The sequence below is a fragment of the Acipenser ruthenus genome, chromosome 54, assembly GCF_902713425.1.
Source record: "Acipenser ruthenus chromosome 54, fAciRut3.2 maternal haplotype, whole genome shotgun sequence".
Taxonomy (NCBI): Eukaryota; Metazoa; Chordata; class Actinopteri; order Acipenseriformes; family Acipenseridae; genus Acipenser; species Acipenser ruthenus.
This window is the reverse complement of record NC_081242.1, coordinates 575,791-589,896: the sequence shown is the minus strand read 5'-3', so window position 1 is coordinate 589,896 and position 14,106 is coordinate 575,791. Positions and strand designations below refer to the sequence as shown.

General features: G+C 42.6%; 2 protein-coding genes across 3 annotated transcripts; one reads left to right on the top strand and one right to left on the bottom strand.

The window, feature by feature from the left end:
* The first annotated feature begins 3,218 nt into the window (after positions 1–3,218).
* LOC117398315 (claudin-4-like) lies at positions 3,219–4,833 on the top strand. Its single transcript, XM_033997308.3, has one exon. It carries the CDS (start codon positions 3,308–3,310, stop codon positions 3,962–3,964), a length of 657 nt encoding a protein of 218 aa, XP_033853199.3. The 5' UTR covers positions 3,219–3,307; the 3' UTR covers positions 3,965–4,833.
* A 5,328-nt stretch (positions 4,834–10,161) lies between these two features.
* LOC117398316 (claudin-4-like) lies at positions 10,162–13,966 on the bottom strand. 2 transcript variants are annotated; one of them, XM_033997309.3, is made up of 2 exons: positions 13,883–13,966; positions 10,162–11,153 (listed from the first exon to the last, which is right to left on the bottom strand). In XM_033997309.3, the coding sequence occupies exon 2, from the start codon at positions 11,063–11,065 to the stop codon at positions 10,421–10,423; it is 645 nt and encodes a 214-aa protein (XP_033853200.3). In that variant the 5' UTR covers positions 11,066–11,153; positions 13,883–13,966; the 3' UTR covers positions 10,162–10,420. The 2 variants fall into 2 exon arrangements, with proteins under 2 accessions (XP_033853200.3, XP_033853201.3); XM_033997310.3 differs by having other exon boundaries at positions 10,162–11,116; positions 13,883–13,947.
* Between the last annotated feature and the right edge of the window lie 140 nt (positions 13,967–14,106).

The window sequence follows — 14,106 nt, the reverse complement described above, 5'->3', positions numbered from 1 at the left end:
GCAGAAATTATAGACAAGATCCCAACATGTTACTAAGCGACTCGTTTTTATTAAAACTACAATTGATAAATAAAGTTATTTTCTGCTGGACGTGGTTTATTACAAACCCGTTTTGCAGCGCGACTGTATTTACATGAATAGAGGAGTCGCCTCTGCTTTGAAATGAAACAGTCAGACTTATAGTAATCGATATCATAATAAATAGACCGGCACGTTGCATATGTTATAGCTATACAAAAGGCCAACAAGATGCTTGGATATATTGTGAGAAGTGTTGAATTTAAATCAAGGGAAGTAATGTTAAAACTTTACAATGCATTAGTAAGACCTCATCTAGAATATTGTGTTCAGTTCTGGTCACCTCGTTACAAAAAAGGATATTGCTGCTCTAGAAAGAGTGCAAAGAAGAGCGACCAGAATTATCCCGGGTTTAAAAGGCATGTCGTATGCAGACAGGCTGAAATAATTGAATCTATTCAGTCTTGAACAAAGAAGACTATGTGGTGATCTGATTCAAGCATTCAAAATCCTAAAAGGTATAGACAATGTCGACCCAGGGGACCTGAAAAAAGAAACAAGGACCAGGGGTCACAAATTAGATAAAGGGGCATTCAGAACAGAAAATAGGAGGCACTTTTTTACACAGAGAATTGTGAGGGTCTGGAACCAACTCCCCAGTAATGTTGTTGAAGCTGACACCCTGGGATCCTTCAAGAAGCTGCTTGATGAGATTCTGGGATCAATAAGCTACTAACAACCAAACAAGCAAGATGGGCCGAATGGGGCCTCCTCTCGTTTGGAAACTTTCTTATGGTCTTATGTTTTACCCAGAAACATGTAAACGAAAGAAAATACAATTCTAACCTGCAGTTACACTAAAAGGAACACAAACAACTCCCCGCAAGAACGCGAGTTCACGCAGTTTATTCGCAACAACCTCAGCAATATTCATCACAGACGCAAATACACAAACATACTGAACCCCCCCTCCCCTCCTACCAAATCAAACGGGGGCGGGAGTCCTCAAAAACGGTTAAAAACTAGAGTAAAATCAAAACGATCAAACGCGAATTGGAAACAAATGCGTAACTGAAGAGCGATTGTGGTATGATAACTCACGCCTCCTCTCCGTGCAATGCCCTAATGTTTGAATAAATAAAAGCCATTGTGTTTCTTTAGTGATGGGAAAGCCTTGCACTGAGTAGCACCCCCAACGCTGCCAAAAACACCCCCCCCCCCCCCCCCCCCCGGCTCCACACCGCCTTCTCTCCACCGACAGAGACTCGCTACCCGCGCAGCTAACGCTTGACCGCAGCCCGAGGCTTCTCTTATCTGTCGCCCGACCAGGTGTGTCCGATTACCGGAGACCGCACCGCCTCTCCCGGCCTGACACCGGAATCAGAAGCCGTCTCATCTTTGAAAATCTTGAAGGGAATTCTGTTTGGGAAGCAGTCAAGAGGTATTTGTTTTCAATTATTATTATTATTATTATTATTATTATTATTATTATTATTATTATTATTATTATTATTATTATGACAGCCCCCCCTGAGTTTCTATAGCCATAGTTTTATATATTATACTGGACTGTGGCTCCAGCAATGATTCAGACAGTCCCCCTGAGTTTCAATAGTCATAGTTTTATATATTATACTGGACTGTGGCTCCAGCAATGATTCAAACAGTCCCCTCTGAGTTTCAATAGCAATAGTTTTATATATTATACTGAACTGTGGCTCCAGCATTGATTCAGACAGTCCCCTCTGAGTTTCAATAGCCATAGTTTTATATATTATACTGGACTGTGGCTCCAGCAATGATTCAGACAGCCCCCCCCTGAGTTTCAGTAGCCATAGTTTTATATATTATACTGGACTGTGGCTCCAGAAATGATTCAGACAGTCCCCCCTGAGTTTCAATAGCCATAGTTTTATATATTATACTGGACTGTGGCTCCAGCAATGATTCAGACAGTCCCCCTGAGTTTCAATAGCCATAGTTTTATATATTATACTGGACTGTGGCTCCAGCAATGATTCAGACAGTCCCCCTGAGTTTCAATAGCCATAGTTTTATATATTATACTGGACTGTGGCTCCAGCAATGATTCAGACAGCCCCTCTGAGTTTCAATAGCCATAGTTTTATATATTATACTGGACTGTGGCTCCAGCAATGATTCAGACAGCCCCCCTGAGTTTCAATAGCCATAGTTTTATATATTATACTGGACTGTGGCTCCAGCAATGATTCAGACAGCCCCTCTGAGTTTCAATAGCCATATACACAGTCCAGTTCAATGATATATTGAAACGTAGTCGGGCTGTCTGAGGCATTGTTTACACCTAATTATATACATTATTTTATAGTATTTTTTTTCTAAAAGCGTCTCTCGTTTTCCCCCCCCCCAGAATCTTCACAACAACAGAAAACTTTCACGAACTTTCTATTCAAAGTTTCCTGTTTTTTTTTTTTTTTATCGATTCTCCGGTCAACTCAACTCAACCCAAGACCGGACAATCGAAAGAAGGGAAATATTTCGGGGACTATTTTACGTTCCAAGGATTTTGAATCCCCGCTTCCAAGACACGCTTTCAATATTCCGATAGAAACGACAGCATTGCTTTCAAACTGTTTCCTTGTTGTGTTCAGCGGTTTGCATATTAATATTTTGTATTTATTTGTAAAAAGCTGAAAAAGGAAGGACAATTCTGGACATTTAGCGACACAGCCCTTTTAAAAGACATCCACGTTTCATTATATTGACACAGAATATGCATTTTGAATGTGTTATTATGTTTTTTTTTAGTATTTCTTAGATTATTTTTTGCTTTCGTCAGTTTTTATTAAACACTTTTTTAAATTAATACACACACATATATATATATATATATATATATATATATATATATTTTTTTTTTTAGATAGAATTATGGGACTTTGTTGTTTACGATTAAGATTATCAATTAATTAGCCTCTTCAAAACATAACATGAAAAGATAATATAAAATAATAATAATATTAATAATAATAATAATAATAATAATAATAATAATAATAATAATAATAATAAGATTATAAAATACAATATAAAATAACAATAATATTAATAATAATAATAATAATAATAATAATAATAATAATAATAATAATAATAATAAGATTATAAAATACAATATAATAATAATAATAATAATAATAATAATAATAATAATAATAATAATAATAATAATATAAGAAAAAACACTACAAACTACTAATAAAACAAGGATAACAAAATAATTATAAACTAATAATAAACTGTAACGATGGCAACCACGGCTCTGCAGCTCCTCGGCCTGACTCTCTGCGTGATTGGCTGGGTGGGGGAGATCCTAACGTGCGCGCTCCCGATGTGGCGCGTCACCGCCTTCATCGGCAACAGCCTCGTCATCACGCAGACGATCTGGGAGGGTCTGTGGATGAACTGCGTCGTGCAGAGCGCCGGGCAGATCCAGTGCAAAGTGTACGACTCCATGCTGGCGATCCCGTGGGATCTGCAAGCCGTCCGGGGGCTGGCCGTCATCTCGGTGCTGCTCGCCCTGCTCGCCCTGACGGTCGGAGTCGTCGGGGCGAAATGCACCAAATGCTTGGAGGAAGGCTCGCTGAAATCCAGTGTCAGTTTGGTAGCGGGGGCTCTGTTCTGCTTGGCCGGGTTTGTGTACTTCATCCCCGTGTGCTGGACTGCCAATTCCATCATCAGAGATTTCTATAACCCGGCGGTACCGGACCCGCATAAGCGGGAGCTGGGACCGGCGCTTTATTTCGGCTGGGGCGCGGCAGCTCTGCTCGTTCTCGGGGGCGCGGTTCTGGTCAGCGGGTCCCGCTCGGGTTCGAATCCGAATTTCGACAGCGGGAGTCGGGATAGTAGCCTGGCCAGGGGCGCACCGACGCTGCCCGCGGAGAGAGTGAAAGGATACGTGTGAACTAAACACGCACGCACGCACGCACGCACGCACGCAAAATCGGGTATTAAACCAGAGATAGCAATTTCTCTAAACCATACAGTCTTAACCTTTTAAACGCGACCAGCTTCAGCCAACGGCCATAAAATTAAACAGCAAACGTTATTTAACTGTGTTTAACTTGTGAGAAAATTATTATTATTATTATTATTATTATTATTAATAGGGCAGCAGTGTGGAGTAGTGGTTAGGGGTATGGACTCTTGACCGGAGGGTTGTGGGTTCAATCCCAGGTGGGGGACACTGCTGCTGTACCCTTGAGCAAGGTACTTTACCTAGATTGCTCCAGTAAAAACCCAGCTGTATAAATGGGGAATTGTATGTAAAAATAATGTGATATCTGTATACTGTGAAATAATGTATAATGTGATATCTTGTAACAATTGTAAGTCGCCCTGGATAAGGGCGTCTGCTAAGAAATAAATAAATAAATAAAAATTTGTCATTCAGCGGACGCTTTTATCCAAAGTGACTTACAGAGACTAGGGGGGTGAACTCTACATCATCAACAACTGCTGCTGCAGAGTCACTTCCAATAGGAGCTCGTTTGTTTGACGTCTCATCCGAAGGACGGAGCACAAGGAGGTGAAGTGACTCGCTCAGGGTCACACACACGCACACACACACACACACACACAGGGAGTCAGTGGCTGAGTACTGAACACACAAGCCTTTCGTTTGATTGGTAACAGGACTAATGGATCTAGGTGACAGTGTGTCTCAATTGCCTTGTTGTGTCTCATGGAAAACCTACGCATTCTTTTGTAGAAACCAAAATAAAATAAAAAAATAAAGCTTATAGATATGCAACAAGATATTGTGTTGATTTTCTTGTGCATGTATTTTATTTATTTGTTATAAATATGCAATTGCATCACATAAGATCTAGAATTTTTACATCAATAGAATGTGGAGTAGTGGTTAGGGGCTCTGGACTCTTGACCGGAGGGTCGTGGGGTTCAATCCCAGGTGGGGGGGACACTGCTGCTGTACCCTTGAGCAAGGTACTTTACCTAGATTGCTCCAGTAAAAACCCAACTGTATAAATGGGGAATTGTATGTAAAAATAATGTGATATCTTGTAACAATTGTAAGTCGCCCTGGATGAGGGCGTCTTCTAAGAAATAAATAATAATGTAAGACAGATGATATCTATATACAGTACATGATTTTATGACTAGATCGATCTTACAGTGAGATAACAGATAGACATATTGATCGTTGTGATCTCTCCCTCTCTCTCACACACAGTCCACTGTCTTGTACAATGAGCCCCATTCTCACACATGCAACACTGGGACAGTGTCTTGCACTTGCTAATATTAGCTAATGCAAAGTGAACGGGTTGCACTGGGGGCAGCGTGGATCACATTCTACAAACAGACACGTGCATCAGAATTTGTTTTGTTTTTGCACTTCTATCTAATATCTCAATTATTATTTTAACTTCACAACTGCGCTGTGTGTACCACTTGTTTGAACTTTCCTACAGGATGTGGTTTTGTCCAAGATTCCCCGTGAGTACCTGTTAATTTATTTATTATTTATTTCTTAGCAGACGCCCTTATCCAGGGCGACTTACAGTCGTAAACAAAAAATGCATTTCAGTAAACAAAAACTAAATTTAATGCAGCCAGGATCCGCTTGATTTACTTAATCCATAGTTATGCTTGCACTACTGTGCTTAAAAAAAAAAAAAAAGCATCTGGTAAAGCATAGGGAAGCATTGTAAAGCACAGAGAGGTCTGGTAAAGCATAGGGAAGCATTGTAAAGCACAGAGAGGTCTGGTAAAGCATAGGGAAGCATTGTAAAGCACAGAGAGGTCTGGTAAAGCATATGGAAGCATTGTAAAGCACAGAGAGGTCTGGTAAAGCATAGGGAAGCATTGTAAAGCACAGAGAGGTCTGGTAAAGCATAGGGAAGCATTGTAAAGCACAGAGGGGTCTGGTAAAGCATAGGGAAGCATTGTAAAGCACAGAGAGGTGTGGTAAAGCATAGGGAAGCATTGTAAAGCACAGAGAGGTGTGGTAAAGCATAGGAAAGCATTGTAAAGCACAGAGTGGTGTGGTAAAGCATAGGGAAGCATTGTAAAGCACAGAGAGGTCTGGTAAAGCATAGGGAAGCATTGTAAAGCACAGAGAGGTCTGGTACAGCATAGGGAAGCATTGTAAAGCACAGAGAGGTCTGGTACAGCATAGGGAAGCATTGTAAAGCACAGAGAGGTCTGGTAAAGCATAGGGAAGCATTGTAAAGCACAGAGAGGTCTGGTAAAGCATAGGGAAGCATTGTAAAGCACAGAGAGGTCTGGTAAAGCATAGGGAAGCATTGTAAAGCACAGAGAGGTGTGGTAAAGCATAGGAAAGCATTGTAAAGCACAGAGTGGTGTGGTAAAGCATAGGGAAGCATTGTAAAGCACAGAGAGGTCTGGTAAAGCATAGGGAAGCATTGTAAAGCACAGAGAGGTGTGGTAAAGCATAGGGAAGCATTGTAAAGCACAGAGAGGTCTGGTAAAGCACAGAGAGGTCTGGTAAAGCATAGGGAAGCATTGTAAAGCACAGAGAGGTCTGGTACAGCATAGGGAAGCATTGTAAAGCACAGAGAGGTCTGGTACAGCATAGGGAAGCATTGTAAAGCACAGAGAGGTCTGGTAAAGCATAGGGAAGCATTGTAAAGCACAGAGAGGTCTGGTAAAGCATAGGGAAGCATTGTAAAGCACAGAGGGGTCTGGTAAAGCATAGGGAAGCATTGTAAAGCACAGAGAGGTGTGGTAAAGCATAGGAAAGCATTGTAAAGCACAGAGTGGTGTGGTAAAGCATAGGGAAGCATTGTAAAGCACAGAGAGGTCTGGTAAAGCATAGGGAAGCATTGTAAAGCACAGAGAGGTGTGGTAAAGCATAGGGAAGCATTGTAAAGCACAGAGAGGTCTGGTAAAGCACAGAGAGGTCTGGTAAAGCATAGGGAAGCATTGTAAAGCACAGAGAGGTCTGGTAAAGCACAGAGAGGTCTGGTAAAGCATAGGGAAGCATTGTAAAGCACAGAGAGGTGTGGTAAAGCATAGGGAAGCATTGTAAAGCACAGAGAGGTCTGGTAAAGCACAGAGAGGTCTGGTAAAGCATAGGGAAGCATTGTAAAGCACAGAGAGGTCTGGTAAAGCACAGAGAGGTCTGGTAAAGCATAGGGAAGCATTGTAAAGCACAGAGAGGTGTGGTAAAGCATAGGGAAGCATTGTAAAGCACAGAGAGGTCTGGTAAAGCACAGAGAGGTCTGGTAAAGCATAGGGAAGCATTGTAAAGCACAGAGAGGTCTGGTAAAGCATAGGGAAGCATTGTAAAGCACAGAGAGGTCTGGTAAAGCATAGGGAAGCATTGTAAAGCACAGAGGGGTCTGGTAAAGCATAGGGAAGCATTGTAAAGCACAGAGAGGTGTGGTAAAGCATAGGGAAGCATTGTAAAGCACAGAGAGGTGTGGTAAAGCATAGGAAAGCATTGTAAAGCACAGAGTGGTGTGGTAAAGCATAGGGAAGCATTGTAAAGCACAGAGAGGTCTGGTAAAGCATAGGGAAGCATTGTAAAGCACAGAGAGGTCTGGTACAGCATAGGGAAGCATTGTAAAGCACAGAGAGGTCTGGTACAGCATAGGGAAGCATTGTAAAGCACAGAGAGGTCTGGTAAAGCATAGGGAAGCATTGTAAAGCACAGAGAGGTCTGGTAAAGCATAGGGAAGCATTGTAAAGCACAGAGGGGTCTGGTAAAGCATAGGGAAGCATTGTAAAGCACAGAGAGGTGTGGTAAAGCATAGGAAAGCATTGTAAAGCACAGAGTGGTGTGGTAAAGCATAGGGAAGCATTGTAAAGCACAGAGAGGTCTGGTAAAGCATAGGGAAGCATTGTAAAGCACAGAGAGGTGTGGTAAAGCATAGGGAAGCATTGTAAAGCACAGAGAGGTCTGGTAAAGCACAGAGAGGTCTGGTAAAGCATAGGGAAGCATTGTAAAGCACAGAGAGGTCTGGTACAGCATAGGGAAGCATTGTAAAGCACAGAGAGGTCTGGTACAGCATAGGGAAGCATTGTAAAGCACAGAGAGGTCTGGTAAAGCATAGGGAAGCATTGTAAAGCACAGAGAGGTCTGGTAAAGCATAGGGAAGCATTGTAAAGCACAGAGGGGTCTGGTAAAGCATAGGGAAGCATTGTAAAGCACAGAGAGGTGTGGTAAAGCATAGGAAAGCATTGTAAAGCACAGAGTGGTGTGGTAAAGCATAGGGAAGCATTGTAAAGCACAGAGAGGTCTGGTAAAGCATAGGGAAGCATTGTAAAGCACAGAGAGGTGTGGTAAAGCATAGGGAAGCATTGTAAAGCACAGAGAGGTCTGGTAAAGCACAGAGAGGTCTGGTAAAGCATAGGGAAGCATTGTAAAGCACAGAGAGGTCTGGTAAAGCACAGAGAGGTCTGGTAAAGCATAGGGAAGCATTGTAAAGCACAGAGAGGTGTGGTAAAGCATAGGGAAGCATTGTAAAGCACAGAGAGGTCTGGTAAAGCACAGAGAGGTCTGGTAAAGCATAGGGAAGCATTGTAAAGCACAGAGAGGTCTGGTAAAGCACAGAGAGGTCTGGTAAAGCATAGGGAAGCATTGTAAAGCACAGAGAGGTGTGGTAAAGCATAGGGAAGCATTGTAAAGCACAGAGAGGTCTGGTAAAGCACAGAGAGGTCTGGTAAAGCATAGGGAAGCATTGTAAAGCACAGAGAGGTGTGGTAAAGCATAGGGAAGCATTGTAAAGCACAGAGAGGTCTGGTAAAGCATAGGGAAGCATTGTAAAGCACAGAGAGGTCTGGTAAAGCATAGGGAAGCATTGTAAAGCACAGAGAGGTGTGGTAAAGCATAGGGAAGCATTGTAAAGCACAGAGAGGTGTGGTAAAGCATAGGGAAGCATTGTAAAGCACAGAGAGGTCTGGTAAAGCATAGGGAAGCATTGTAAAGCACAGAGAGGTCTGGTAAAGCATAGGGAAGCATTGTAAAGCACAGAGAAGGATGGTAAAGCACAGAGAGGTCTGGTAAAGCATAGGGAAGCATTGTAAAGCACAGAGAGGTGTGGTAAAGCATAGGGAAGCATTGTAAAGCACAGAGAGGTCTGGTAAAGCATAGGGAAGCATTGTAAAGCACAGAGAGGTGTGGTAAAGCATAGGGAAGCATTGTAAAGCACAGAGAGGTCTGGTAAAGCACAGAGAGGTCTGGTAAAGCATAGGGAAGCATTGTAAAGCACAGAGAGGTGTGGTAAAGCATAGGGAAGCATTGTAAAGCACAGAGAGGTCTGGTAAAGCATAGGGAAGCATTGTAAAGCACAGAGAGGTCTGGTAAAGCATAGGGAAGCATTGTAAAGCACAGAGAGGTGTGGTAAAGCATAGGGAAGCATTGTAAAGCACAGAGAGGTGTGGTAAAGCATAGGGAAGCATTGTAAAGCACAGAGAGGTCTGGTAAAGCATAGGGAAGCATTGTAAAGCACAGAGAGGTCTGGTAAAGCATAGGGAAGCATTGTAAAGCACAGAGAGGTCTGGTAGAGCATAGGGAAGCATTGTAAAGCACAGAGAGGTCTGGTAAAGCATAGGGAAGCATTGTAAAGCACAGAGAGGTCTGGTAAAGCTTAGGGAAGCATTGTAAAGCACAGAGAGGTGTGGTAAAGCATAGGGAAGCATTGTAAAGCACAGAGAGGTCTGGTAAAGCATAGGGAAGCATTGTAAAGCACAGAGAGGTCTGGTAGAGCATAGGGAAGCATTGTAAAGCACAGAGAGGTCTGGTAAAGCATAGGGAAGCATTGTAAAGCACAGAGAGGTCTGGTAAAGCTTAGGGAAGCATTGTAAAGCACAGAGAGGTGTGGTAAAGCATAGGGAAGCATTGTAAAGCACAGAGAGGTCTGGTAAAGCTTAGGGAAGCATTGTAAAGCACAGAGAGGTCTGGTAAAGCATAGGGAAACATTGTAAAGAAGAAGAGAAACTGCCTCCTACAGTGCAGAAAGACTTTCCTGAAATCAGTTGACGAGAAACCAGAGCAGGACAATGCTGCCCCCCCGTGGTGAAACACTGTAGTTCCCAAAAAAAAAAAAATAGAAAATAAAGCAAAGCCTCCTAGAGGTGTTTGGGGGGGGGGGGGGGGGGGGGAGAAAGGAGTTAAAAATGTAAAACAGCCCCCACAGTGGGGTTAGTTTGGGGTGTGACCTGTCCACAGGTGCAGGGGGTGCTGTAGTTTTGTATTTAAACAAGGCGAACCAGCTTAAGCTCACATAAAAGTTACCAGAGAAAAACAAAATGTAGCTCATGCCAAACAAACACAAATACAGCAAAAAGTTATTAAAAGTTTTATTTAACCAATTAAACCCCCACACCCTCAACCCCCCCCCCCCCCACGAATCGCAGTTTTAAAATGGGTTTACACGTAATTTTTGGATGGGTAGTCGGACCTGGGGTACGAGGGCCCCGCCGTGTAGCGAGCCCCGTAACGCTGGTCGTTCTTAACCGGGCAGCTACAGCACAGAAGCCCGCCTCCCAGCATGAGCAGAGCCGCGGAGCTCCAGCCGATATACACAGAAGCGCCGAGCTCCCTTTTCTGCGAGTCGCTGACCAGCGGACTGTAGAAGTCGCGGATGATCGTGTTAGCCGACCAGCACACGGGGATCATATACAGCAAGCCGGCGATCACAAACAGCGCCCCGGAGACGATGCTGACGCGGGACTTCACCGATTCCTCCTCCACGCAGTTGGTGCATTTAGCCCCGGCGACCCCGACCAGCAACGCCACCAGCGTTAGCAGGATGCTGATGACGGTCAGCGCCCGGGCGGCTTGCAGATCCTGCGGCAGCGCCAGCATGGAGTCGTACACTTTGCATTGCATCTGCCCGGTGCTCTGCACGACGCAGTTCATCCACAGACCCTCCCAGATCGTCTGCGCGACCACGATGTTGTTGCCGATGAACGCCGAGACGCGCCACATCGGGAGCGAGCACGTCACGATCGCCCCGACCCAGCCGATGACGGACAGGCCGATACCGAGCAGCTGGAGACCGGAAGAGACCATCTTTCCTCACTCGGATAGGATTCGACAGCGGAGGCGTTAGGGACTGGTTGGCTTGGAGAATTGTATAAAAAAAAGAAGGGGTTAAAACCTGAAAATTAAGAACAAACAAACCGCGTTAGAATGCATCAATGAGGGCAACACTTTCAATTTAGTCTCATTACTGTGCGTTTGCACAGTACTTGTATACATAGTAAGTTATGGCGAGTTACAATGGCGTTAATTTAACTACAGGCAGGTACGCAATGGTACCAGAAAAAGCGCGCAAAACACGTCATTCAAGTTAGTATGCGGTTTTATTTATATTATAATATATATATATATATATATATATATATATATATATATATTTATTTTTTTGCTCAAAGAGCCAGCTGCCCAACGTTTCGATATGTTGTACATATCTTTCTCAAGGGAGCCTGTGTTTGAATCCAAACATTGGAGGTATTTATAGGTTTTTGACAACTACTTGTTATTGTTTACATTCAAATCCATGAATCATTCTTACATGATGTCATGGTGTTCTATATATCGTGACGTCATTTTTACTTCTATCTTCGAATCTGTATTAATTCTAATAAACACTACAGCACAGTAGTGGTTAGGGGCTCTGGACTCTTGACCGGAGGGTCGTGGGTTCAATCCCAGGTGGGGGGACACTGCTGCTGTACCCTTGAGCAAGGTACTTTACCTAGATTGCTCCAGTAAAAACTCAACTGTATAAATAGGTAATTGTATGTAAAAATAATGTGATATCTTGTAACAATTGTAAGTCGCCCTGGATAAGGGCATCAGCTAAGAAATAAATAATAATAATTATAATAATAATATATTTTTATTATATCATGCAATGCTGGCTCTGAGGATCAGTCTAGATTTGGCCTCCCCAGCGCATCAGCATGCACAACTTTTGAATGAATTTTCTTTATTTATTTAAATGTTATATATTTATTGAAGTTAATTAGTTAATTCTTTTCTGTTGAGTCCCGCGGGCATAATCGTGTTCAGTCTATTTATCCATTTACTTTCTTTTATTCTCCTAGATGTCGCATTGTCTAATTTGAGCTGTTCTAATACTACAAACTTTACATCATTTATGTCATGTCCCCGACTGGTGAAGTGCTGTACTATTGGTTCATTCATTTTTTTATTTCTAATTAATGAAAGGTGGTTCTGAATTATTTTATATATATATATATATATATATATATATATATATATATATATATATATATATATATATATATATATATAAATCACACACGATAAGTGTTAATTCCTGCATGAATGCGCGCTTTACACACGTGTTCAACATTAGTTACAAAAAAGGAACACGGAATTAATCCGGGTACTTAACCTCATGAATTAACAGCGGCGAATTCAAAATAAAAAAACTCAGGCGGGAGGGCGCGCAGTAGATACATTTAGATGTTATTCCTGTGGGACTCGGACCGGAATTCACAAAATAGGAAATCGGCCGTTCTAAAACTTCAAAAAGGCGAACAACAAGATCGTTAACTATTCCTTTTGTATTCAAAACTACTGGAGGGAAACGAGACTCGTTCGCAACGCGGGTAACCCGAGTCACTACACCCCCCACCCCCACTCAGCGTGAACCCGAAACCTTAACACAAAGCACCCCCTCTCATTAAACATTAACACTGCAATTAAAAACGCTTTGTTTGTTCCGGAAACGGCAAGATGCGTCCCAAGAGCTTTTCTGTAGCACCTGCAAACGAAACGCAGTTCCGCCCCCACCCACCCCCGCAGAAAAAAAAATAAATTATAGATAGATACACACTATTTAGATAACTGTTGCATAATATTTACATTGGCTTAAGAGGTTCTATTAAAACAAGGTTATTTATTGGGAGAATGAAACCGAGTTTGTACCCCAAAAAACCACACACACATCTTTCGATGATACGAGTTTCAATACAACTATAATAATTACTGCACACCACTTTGAGCGCTTAATCGCTCAGGATGAGACGCGACAGGCGATGCAAGCCGGTCCCAACATCACAAGACCATAGCGTCCGTTTTAAAAGAGAGAAGGCGAGGGGCGCGTCAAATACTAGCCGAACGACCCCCTCCGACTTTAAAAAAAACCTAGAATAGAAATTAAAACGGCATTAATTAGCGTTGTGCTCAATACAAGCATCTCGGTTCAAAGACTCAAGTGAAGCGCTGCAGTGAAGTTAGTTGACTTTATTGAAGTTTATATCACGTGTTCACAGAAGCGACTCGAGTTACAGTCGATGCTGGAATACCTATATCGAAAATTTAAACATTTAAATACATATAAATACACACGCGCATCATTTAGAACGATTCTGTTGTATATAGTGTTTAAAACTACAGGGGGGGGTGGGAATACAATTCAAAATAGATGTATATATATTTTTTAAAGCGCGTACCGATTACCTAGCGGCTTTTACTCGTTTGTAAAGCTACAGAATTACACGCCAGTCTCTCAACTTTGTTTCAAAGCATTGTAGCGCTGTTTAGCACAGTTGCCGTGCCTCGGAAACGCATTAACAGAAGGAGCAATACATTCCCTGGCGCTAATCTATGAGTTAAGAGGCAGATGCACTCAAACGTGACTTAAACACAATCGTAACCAAACGAAGACAACGTAAAAGTTATTGTATTTCTTGCTCTTATTGTATTACTTGCATTGTAACGCTTGAAATGTTTTTGCTTACGATTGTAAGTCGCCCTGGATAAGGGCGTCTGCTAAGAAATAAATAATAAATAAATAATAAATAATAAACGTGGGAGCTGACATCTGAAGAAGCCTTCTCGTTTCAAACTCACCGACGCGTTGAAATCTCCCGCAAACCAGCCGCTTCGGACACCTGTTCTCTCGCTGCACGGTGCGTTTATATAGCGCGGTGTGGCTCCGCCCACAGATTTTTTCTCCAATCATCTCCCCCCTCCCCGTTCTTCTAAACGTTCGGGTGAATGGCCCCGCCCCTTTCTGGAACGCGCTTGGAGGTAATACGCGTTCTATTGTTCTAGAACACAAAGACGCAGGACAC

Bases quoted from the DNA above. Each gene is read 5' to 3' on its own strand.
- LOC117398316 (XM_033997309.3), bottom strand. From the start codon at position 11,065: ATGGTCTCTTCCGGTCTCCAGCTGCTCGGTATCGGCCTGTCCGTCATC.
- LOC117398315 (XM_033997308.3), top strand. From the start codon at position 3,308: ATGGCAACCACGGCTCTGCAGCTCCTCGGCCTGACTCTCTGCGTGATT.